The 11,312-nt window shown below is 34.2% G+C and overlaps 1 protein-coding gene across 1 annotated transcript; it reads left to right on the top strand.

Annotated features, from left to right (window-relative positions):
• Positions 1-604: 604 nt before the first annotated feature.
• On the top strand, positions 605-1,537 carry LOC114031598 (olfactory receptor 5W2-like). Its single transcript, XM_027846730.1, has one exon. It carries the CDS (start codon positions 605-607, stop codon positions 1,535-1,537), a length of 933 nt encoding a protein of 310 aa, XP_027702531.1.
• Positions 1,538-11,312: the final 9,775 nt, after the last annotated feature.

Genomic DNA, 11,312 nt, shown 5'->3' with positions numbered 1-11,312 from the left:
AGTGTTTGGGTATTTGGTCATGTTTGACATCATTAACATGTGTCAGAGGAAGGATTCTGGGTCAAATCTTCCTGAATCCAAGTTTAATGATGTTTAAACATGCATTAGTTCTATTAGTTGGAGACTGCAATGTCTGGAGTCATTTTGTTTTGGTGAGGAAGGTTATGAAATAGCACTGCTGATATTTCTCTGAATTATTATCAGGAGAACTTCTCCATCTAATACTCAATAATTTTAAGATCAAAGGAAAATCATCCAATCACTGAACTTTTTTCCCAGAGAAAAATTTGAAATACCACTATTTGTACTTCAAATATCATCAGTTTGTGGTAAGAAATTTATTAAGCCTTAAAGCACTATACAACTGTGTGTCATCTTGGGGTCCTCAACTATTTCTTCACTGTTTGTGAATACCTTGTCTGGATAAAATGAAGTCTGATATCTATCTTTGGTATTAATAAGTAATTTACAGGAACTCTCTGTCTCCTTCTTACAGATGAGAAGCAATCCAAAAGTCCTGTGCTCAATATCTTTATAAAAGAGAGAAAACGAATTTCTTCCATTTGCCTGTTTCCTGCTCACATAAACAGAGAACAAAGTAGAAATGATGGAGAAGAATTATTCCATTCCAACTGAGTTCATCCTCTTGGGATTCACCAGTGATCCAGAGCTAAAAGTGGTCCTTTTTCTTCTCTTTCTCATCATTTATTTGGTTATTCTTGTAACAAATCTTGGGATAATCATCTTAATCAGGATAGACCCCCAACTCCATTTGCCCATGTACTTCTTCCTTAGTCACATGTCCTTCTGTGATCTCTGCTACTCCACAGCCATTGGCCCCAAGATGTTGGTAGACTTCTTTGCCAAAGACAAGTCCATTTCCTTCACTGGTTGTGCTCTGCAATTCTTTTTCTTCTGTTCCTTTATAGATGCTGAGTGCTTATTGTTAGCAGTAATGGCCTTTGATCGCTACATGGCAATAAGTAACCCTTTGCTTTATACAGTAAATATGTCTAACCAGGTCTGTTACTTATTGATGGCTGGTGTCTACATGGTGGGGGTGGTGGATGCTCTGATCCATACTACTTTCACCTTCACTCTGAGTTTCTGCAGGTCCAATGAGATTAATCATTTCTTCTGTGACATTCTTCCTCTTTTATTAATCTCTTGTTCTGATACCCATGTCAATGAGCTGGTGATCTTCATTGTCTTTGGCTTTATTGAAATGGTCACCATTTCAGCAGTCCTCATCTCTTATTGTTACATAATCTTGTCTGTGTTGAAGATCCACTCCACTGAGGGCAGATACAAAATATTTTCAACCTGTACTTCTCACTTAACTGCTGTCACAATCTTCCAAGGTACCATCCTTTTTTTGTACTTCAGACCTAGTTCTGCCTATTCACTAGACCAAGACAAAATGACCTCCGTGTTTTATACTCTTGTCATTCCCATGTTAAACCCCTTGATCTACAGTTTGAGAAACAAAGATGTGAAAGGGGCCCTGGGAAAACTGAAAAATAAAATATGTTCTTAATATTGGTTGCTAACATCTCAATGAATTAGACCCTATAGTGGGAGATTGGGGATCTGAATGCCCAATTCAATTCATTAAAGGTATGCCAAGCCATTTGAGCTTGAAGTGACATCATTAACATGTCAATACACAAACACTGAATCTCAACATGTGAAAGGAACTTCAGATTTCACGTGTTCCAATCTATACCTAAGGAGGAATCTATTCTAAAACATTTCTGATAATTGTCTTTATGTCCAATATTCATTAGAAAGTGAAATTTTCCAAGTGATGTGTGCATATACATATATATATATATATACACATATATATACACATACATATACTCACACACAAACACATGAACATATGTACATATACACATATGCATTTGCATGTAAGTATTATTTATATTAGTTTATATATATGAAAGAATATGAGTAAATGAGATTTTGGGAAAATAAAATTATGAATGACAGATTATATTTTTACCTCAGTGTGTTATCTATATAATGATGACCAATTTAAAAGGACAGAAGGTTCTGAATTCATCATTATCTCATATATCAACTTATCACTCTTTGCCATGCAATATATTACAAGATAACTGTGACTTTATTTTCTATATCACATAACTATTGTTACTTTGGCTAGATGTCTGATTTCATTTGTGTAAGAAGATTCTGGTAAGGAATTATGCCCTTTACCAATTCAGATCAGAGAGGAATTTCCCAGAGTCACACAGCCAAGTATGTGACAAAGATGGGACTTCTACCCAGTTCTTCATCACCAAGAGGCCTGCTTTGTATCCACTACATTTCTGTGTTTTGATTTTCAAATGGCCTAATATATGTGGAGGTTTTTGCACACTTTAAAGGTTCATTATAGCCCTCTATGATTATATTGCTTATCTGAAACATTGAAAATCTGCCTTGGAGCTGCTAAACCAAATGAACATGAGTTAGAGGCATGCATTATATCTCTCCTATCATCTCTTTCTGATGATTATTAATTATATAATTATTAACAATTATATATTCAAAGAGAATGAGGATTGAATAAAGATCATTTTATTTGTCAACTAAGAGATCATTAGTAACGTGGGTGAGAACAGTTTCAGTGGAATGATGAGATCAGAAATGAGATCATAAGAAATCCAAAAGATATGTTGGTAATAACTATGGTGCACATATAATACAAATAGAGCAAATGCAATGTCATGGATACTTCACACACGACAGAATTCTGACAAATTCTGTTGGATATATAAGATGAGAGTAAATTTTAGTGGGATACTATTTTTAGCAGGGAAATATGCAAGGTCATCTGGTCCAAACCTCTCCTTTTTAGGGATGAGAAAATCAAAGAGATTGAGGCAAAGTTTTTGGAGTGGCAAAATCAAGGGTATATTAGCACACTTAGTCAAAATAGTAATTTTTTTGATAATTTATTTTTCATCATTGACATTCTCTCTTTTTAATATAATGCTACAAGGGATGACATTATCCTCTGGGGAGATGAAAGAGGAGAGATTTATCTGGTAATAAATTAATAAGAAATAATGTATGAAAATATTGTGTAGGCATTAAGAAGGACAGTGGACTTAAAATAAACGGTACATACAAAAGCACATATGTAGGAAATCAACAATAACTTCAACTCATCAGGTGTGTTGGAAATGACTGAGCTATATATTGGATGGACCTTTGATGTCAAGCCTTGAATCTACACAAATTATCACTCCTCTCAGGCTCATAATTGGTTTGATATTGCTAAAATTAACAGAGTTGATCAAGTTTTAAAACTTTCCTTCTTTGATTCCAAATCTAGCTTTGTTTGCATCTAGGGACACTGTGACTCAAATATATATGTATGCATTCTTACACTCATGCATAAATATACATACACATGGATTTCAAGCATATATTCATGTGTAGTATATCACACAACTGTGTGTATACATTCATGTATAGTATACACAAATGTGTATGTGTTCATATTGTGAGTAATTAGATGGCATCAAGTTTAGGATTAAAAATGAAAAATTGATGCATATATGCATGTACATCTATGTATAAATTTTGTAAGTACGCACATGAACAGTTGATATGTGCATATGTGTATTGATATGTTAATTATTTATATATTATATGCAAATGCACATATATACACATATGGACGAGAGTTATATGTAAATATATTGAGATACACAATATAATAATACATGTATGTAAACTTGTAAACATATGTGTATGTATTATTCATAATTTGTGAGTGTGTGTGTGTTTATGTGATAAAATGAACAATTAAAGAAATTTGAAATTTGCCAATTATGTCATCTAATTGTTATGAGTCTTTTTTGAAGGTACAGAAAGCAAGGAACAAAGTGAGTGTGGAGCATGATTGATTCTTCCTAAAGATCATAAACTTGGTGGAATAGAATGTTGATGTACATGAATATCTGTGCAAATTACTATTCAAAATAGCTTTACTCTTTCTTACCCCATGTCCCTTCTTGTATCTTCCACACATGCTTTCTGATAAAAAGTGATCCCACTTTGTAATTTTTTGAAGTGATTTGTCTTTTGTAAGACAAATTAGAAAGGTGGTTTGTTACAAGGGAGATGCCATCCTTAGCCAACTTAGGATTTCACTAAGCTAACTCTCACTTAATGTTAGCAAATATAAAATATGAATCAGGGGACACACCATAACACAGTAACTCCATAATACTTTGATATTTCCAACTATATTTTTCTTCATTAAGAAACATGCCATGATATTATCATCTGTACTTTACAGATAGGTCAACAGAATCTCAAATATCTTAACTGAAATAATGACAGGAAAAGAGCTACTAATGTTGGGGCTAGAATCCCAATCCATGTCTTTCGAAGGCAAACCAATCACTCTTTCAACAGCACTACACTGTCTGTCAATTTATATCAGATGCCAAGGAGATGCTGTTCTCTAAATTATCCATTCCAAATGAAGGGTCAATGTCTTCCTTTCAGTCTTCCTCTTAAATTCCCTTCTCTTATTCCTCTATCTAAGAGTGAAACAATTTTAATTCCAAAAGTAAATACAGTAAAAGAAAAAACAAATAGACAAAAATAAAAGCAAAAAAAAAAGAACTTGGTAAAATATAAAAACTTTTTTTTAGCATTTGTGTTCTATCCCCATCCCCATTCCAAAGCTATTTAAACGTAAGATAATAATTGCAATGGAGTATTTTCATATCTAAAGTTCCATGCTAATACTAGTTAGTTAACTCAATTTAATAAAGCAAGATTGAATTTATTCCAAGGTTATGAGTTTTTTCACTGTTGAAACCAATTATTTTTGCTATATTTTTGGTCCACAAATTTAGCAAATAAGAAAAATAATAAAACTTTAATAAGTATGCTTCAATCTGCATTCAAAATCCATGAGTTTTGTTTTGTTTTGTTTTTTCCCTCTATAGGTGGATAGCATTTTTCATCATAAGTCCTTCAGAATTGTTCTGTATTACTGTGTTCTTGAGAATAACTAAGTCATTTACAGTTGGCAATTATGCAATACTGCTGTTGCTGTGTACACTGATTTCCTGTTTCTGCTCATTTCTCTTTGCATCAATTCATGTAAGTGTTTCTAAGTTTTGTTTTCCTTTTTTATATTTATTTGGTACTTTATTTTCCCTCAGTTACATGTAAAAACAATTTTTAATATTTGTTTCAAAAACTTTGAATTCCAAATTCCCTCCTTTCCTCCTGCCACACTCTGCCTCATTGCAAAGGCGATCAATTCAATATCGATTACACATATATATTCCTGAAAAACATCTCCATATTAGTCGTGGTGTAAAAGAAAACATAGACCCCCCAAAAAAAACTCAAGAAATATAAAGAATTTTTTTAAAGTATGCTTCAATATGTATTCAGATAACATCATTTCTTTTCCTGTGAATGAATAGCATTTTTTCATCGTAATCCCTTGAGAGATGTTTTGGATTATTGTGTAGCTGAAAATAGTTAAGTCATTCGTAGCTGATTATCTTATAATGTTGCAGTTACTTTGTACACAGTATATTTCATTTTGCATCAGCTCATGTAAGCCTCTCCAGGTCTTTCTGAAAGTATCCTGCTCCTAATTTCTTAAAATTCCATTACAATCACATACCACAGATTGTTCAGCCATTACCCAATTGACATTCATCCCTTCAATTTCCAATTCTTTGACACCAGAAAAGAGATTCTATAAATATTTTGTATTTAAAGGTCCTTTTCCTTTGTTTTCCTCTTTTTCAATCTCTTTTGGGATACAGACCTAGTAGTGGTATTGTTAGGTAAAAGGGTATGCATATTTTTTACAGACTTTTGGGCATAGTTCCAAATTATTCTACAGAATGGTTGAATCAGTTCACAGGTACACCAACAGTTTATTAATAACTTATTTTCCTCATATGGCCTCCAACAGTTGTCATTTACCTTTTCTGTCTTAGCGAAACTAATACGTATGAGTAGTACCTAAGAATTTTTTTTAATTTGCATTTCGCCAATGAATAGTGCATTAGAGCATTTTTTTCAGATGGCTATAGATAGCTTTGATTGCTTCATCTGAAAACTGTTTATATATTTTGATCATTTATCAACTTTGGAATGGCTCTTAATTTTTGTAAATTTGAATTAGGACTCAAACTCTATATGTTTGAAAAATTAGGCCTTTGTCAGACAAACTAACTTCAAATTTTTTTTCACAATTATTAATATTAACTGTATTTCCCTCCATCCTCTCCCACTGTTTAATCTATCATCCTTCTCCTTTCACCCTGTTCCTCTTCAAAAGTATTTTGCTTCTGACTACCCCCTCCTCCAATCTGCCCTCTCTTCTATGATGCTCCACCTTCTCTTATCCTTTTCCCCTTCTATATTTCTGTAGGACAGCATGGATCTCTATACTCAATTGATTGTGTATATTATTCCTTCTTTGAGACAATTCTGATGAGATTAAGGTTCAATCACTTCCCCTCACTTCTCCCCTCTTCCTCTGCACTGTAAAAGCTTTTTTCTTGCCTATTTTTGTTAGATAATTTACCCCATTCTACCTCTCACTTTTCCTTTCTTTCAGTACGTTCCTCTCTCCCCACTTAATTTTATTTTTAAATATCTCCCCTTCATATTTAACTCACTCCTGTACCTTCTGTCCATATATACTCTTTCTGACTACCCTAATAATGAGAAAGGTCTTATGGGTTATAAATATTATCTTCCCATGTAGGAATGTAAATAGTTTAACATTATTAAGTCCCTTATTATTTCCCTTTCCTGTTTACCTTTTTATGCTTCTCTTGAGTCTTGCATTTGGAAGTCAAATTTTCTATTCAGCTCTGGTCTTTTCATCAAGAATGCTTGAAAGCCCTCTATTTCATTGAATATCTATTTTTTTCCGTTGAAGGATTATACTTACTTTTGCTGATTGTAATGTTTTGGTTGTAATCCTAGCTCCTTTGCCTGCTAGACTATTGTATTCCAAGTTCTCCAATTTGTTAATGTAGAAGATGCTAAATCTCATCTTCCTTTCTCCAAACTAAATAACACCTGGGTCCTTCAGTCCTCATATTATATGGACTTCCTGACTGCTTTATAGGCTATCTACAGTTTATGAATGCCTTTCTTAAAATGTCATGCCCAGATAGGATTGCAATATTTGACATGTGGGCTGATGAGGGAAAAGTACACTGGTACTATCTCTCCTGAGGTGTTACAATTATATTAAAGTAGCCTAAAATGATATAAAATGTATTTTGGCTGTCACACAATATGGCTGCTTAATATTAGGATTACAATGCATGCAGATCTTATTTGATATTTATAATCCCTCTGGGTTATAGTGTTATATTTATTTTACTTCTGCAGAAACTAAGGCTAAAGCTTGATACTTGTTTTGCCCATAGTCTCATACTTACTTATGAAAAATCCCACTTTGGAACCGGATGTTTGCTTCTGCCACCAAAAGATGGCCCTACAATGTGTTTTACAAGAGGCAAAGAATTGCAAGGTGTGGGTGAGGGGGAAGGAAAGCATGAACAGTGGCTGCAAAGAGGGGGGAAATTCTGGAGTCATGGAGCAGGCAGTCCTGAATGGAAACAGAGATTCTTGGGAGCAAAGGTAGAATTTTAGACATCTGCATTTTAGACACAATCATTTCTGCTTCCTTTATATTCATTCCTTACATCATCTCATTTTGTCCCATTCCTATACTCCAAAGACTTCCTGAGGCAGCTAAATAGTGGAATGGTTAGTGCCTTGTGGCAAGAGTCAGGAAAACCTGGTTTCAAATCTGGCCCGAGACACTTCCTAGCTGTGTGACCCTTGGCAAATCACTTAACCTTGTTTGCCTCAGTTCCCTCATCTGTAAAATGAGATGCAGAAGAAAATCCAAACCACTCCAATATCTTTGCCAAAAAAACATGCAGATGGGGCCACAAAGAGTTACACATGACTGAAGCAATGAGTAACATCAACAAAAGTTTAACTGTCTTCTTTTTACTTGTTAAAAAACACAATAGATTGAGAGATAGTGTAAATCTTTAATATTATCCTATCCAACCATCTCATTTCAAAAGAACAAATTTCGAAGGTCACATAGATAGTCAGTTACTAAATCAGAAACTCATTCCAGGGCATGTGATTCTAAATCTAGTACAGCAACCCATTGCCTCCTTCACTCTACACCCTCTGGATAGATTTCCTAAGGTCTGACTTCCTTTGCCTAGTGACCCAGTTCTAGCCCTCTTTGTTACCTTTTGTGGTTTTGTTACTATTCAGTCATTTTTCAGTCATCTCCAACTCTTCATGACCTTATTTGGGGTTTTATTGGTGAAGATACTGGAGTGCTTTGTTATGTCCTTCTCCAGCTCAATTTACAGATGAGGTAATTGAGGCAAACAGGGTTAGGTGATTTACCCAGGGTCACACAAATAGTAAATATTTAAGTCCAGATTTGTACTCAAAAGGATGAGTCTTCTTGACTCCATACAATTTATCCACTGAAAAATCTAGCTTTACTCTCTGTTATAATTGAGATACTTATTTATTCCATTCTCTCAAGGAGCTCTTATACTAGAAATGATCTGGAAAAAAAAAGAAATATCATTGACTATTGCTTAATGTATTACCATCTCTAAAATGTGTTAAAATGATGAACTTAATTATGCACAAATTTTATTTTATTATAATTTATTTTCAATATTCACTTCCACAAGATTTTGAATTCCAATTTTTCTCCCTATCTCTTCCTTCCTTCCACCCCAAGAAGTCATGTATTCTGAATATTCCTTCCCCAATCTGCCTTCCCTTCTCTCACCCTAATTATCCATTAATTAATAGCTAATGGCAGATTTTCAAACATTGGTTACTCAGGGAGATATTTTGTTTAAGAAATGATGTCTTTAAGTATTCAAGATATGCCATTGAATCAACTTAATTCACCCAATTATTATAAAGAAAACTGATTTATCCCCTATTATACGCAAAGTACACACTCACATATGGCAAGGTAGACAAATATGTTGAGGAATTCAAATAGCACCTAAATGGTATTATATGAAAGTATGGAACTTTGATGAGCTGAAAGTTTGACAGAAAGTCATAAGTAAATTTTTACCATAACAAAAGGGAATAATTTTTAAGGTCAAAAATGAGTAAGAAAAGTAATTTTATTTCTTCGCTTTTTTTTTTATCCCATAAGCAGTTAAATATAAGTGGACCATAACCTCAAAAGCTTTCATTCTGTTGGAATGGATCTTAAGGAATGTTATATTTTAGTTGATAAGATTGGAAATCATTTAATATCTTTCAGTCTAAGTTGAACTTTTCCCTAAAGATTTTCTAGTTGGAAATCCTATGATAATTTGATATTATAAAGCAAAATTAAATCATGTGGTAACAATGTTATTTTTTTAATATTTAACATTAATTTTACACTGGAGCAAAAGTCTTAGCTCCACGTACAATCCAAATATTGTAGAATCACGGATTCATATATTTGAGATGAAATTGATGATAGCATATATCTTAAAAAATAGAATTGAGAGTAATCTATGATTTGCCATAGGAACTTGACATTTTTGTGTTGAATTCAAAAGCAGACATTAAATAAATCTGCAATGAAAATCTGAAGATGTAACTTGAAATAGCCTAGCAATAATTAAAATTAAAAAATGCTCTCTTCCAAATCTCATACTTTACAGGAAAGAAAATTGAGGACCAGAGAGAAGTGACTTACCCATCCTTATTTCGCAATTTCCACAGATAGAATACACAGAAAAAAATGACAGGAGAAAATCTCACTATTGTGGTGGAATTCATTCTCCTTGGATTTTCTGACCAGCCTGAACTCCAAGGGTTTCTGTTTGGAATATTTTTGGTTATCTACTTGAGTATTCTGATAGGAAATAGCCTCATCATTGTAATAACCAAAGTGGACCCAGCTCTCCAAACCCCCATGTATTTTTTTCTTGGAAACTTTTCTTTCTTAGAAATATGTTACACATCAGTCACCCTACCCAGATGGCTGATAAATATTTGGACTGAGAATAGAAATGTATCTTTTGTGGCTTGTGCTATACAACTTGAATTTCTCCTTACCCTGGGAACCCCTGAATGTTTACTCCTTGGTGTAATGGCATATGATTGTTATGTGGATATTTGTAAGCCTCTCTATTATCCTTTAATCATGAACCATAAATTATGTGTCCAGCTAGTGGTTGTCTCCTGGACCATTGGGATCCCAGTACAGATAGCACAGACATACCAGATTTTCTCTTTACCATTCTGTGATTCTAACAAACTCAATCATGTTTTCTGTTATGCCCTCCTGTTACTGAGAGTGACATGTAAGGATACCTTTGTCAATGAACTCTCCATGTATGCTGGTGTTTTGCTGTTTGTCATGGTTCCATTTCTGTTGATACTCTGGTCTTACATAAAAATCATGTCCATCATCCTAAAGCTCCCATCAACCAGAGGAAGATACAAAGTCTTCTCTACTTGTTCTTCTCATATCATGGTTGTTGGATTGCTCTCTGGGTCTATAATTATTACATATTTACAGCCTAAGTCTAGCCACTCTGCAGAAAATGAAAAAATCTTCTCTCTGTTCTACACAATTTTGACACCTATGTTTAACCCTCTAATATATACTCTAAGGAACAAGGATGTCATTGTTACACTGAAAAAAAAATACTACCTAAATGTGTAGGGACAAAGAATAGTTAAGCTAATAGTCCTTTGTTACCTTCTAATTTGTCTCATCATTCCTATTGAAAGGTAGCTAGGTGGCAGACTGGATAGAGTGCCAAGCCTGGAGTCAGAAAGACCTGAATTCAAATCTAGCCTCAGATACTTACTAGCTGTCTGACCCTGGGTAAGTCGCTTAACATTGTTTCCCTCAGTTCCTTCATCTATACAGTAAAGTGGAGAAAGAAATGGCAAACCACTCCAGTATCTTTGCCATGAAAACCCACAAATGGGGTCAAAAAGAATCACACACAACTGAGATCATTGAACAATAATTCCTATTGAATTACAAATCTCAGTGTCTCTCCTACATGTTCTTGAAAATGTCTTTTAATTGACCACAGTGAGGCATGAACCAGGATTTTTCTTTGAAAAAGTTGGTGACAAGGGGCAAGTCGGTGGTGCAGTGGATAGAGCACTGGCCCTGAAGTCAGCAGGACCAGAGTTCAAATCCAGCCTCAGACCAAACACTTGACACGTACTAGCTGTGTGACCCTGGGCAAGTCACTTAACCCTGA

This window comes from Vombatus ursinus, unplaced genomic scaffold (genome assembly GCF_900497805.2).
Source record: "Vombatus ursinus unplaced genomic scaffold, bare-nosed wombat genome assembly UNPS02015184.1, whole genome shotgun sequence".
Classification (NCBI taxonomy): domain Eukaryota; kingdom Metazoa; phylum Chordata; class Mammalia; order Diprotodontia; family Vombatidae; genus Vombatus; species Vombatus ursinus.
The sequence above is the reverse complement of the archived record's forward strand: the minus strand, read 5'-3'. Positions and strand labels throughout refer to the sequence as shown.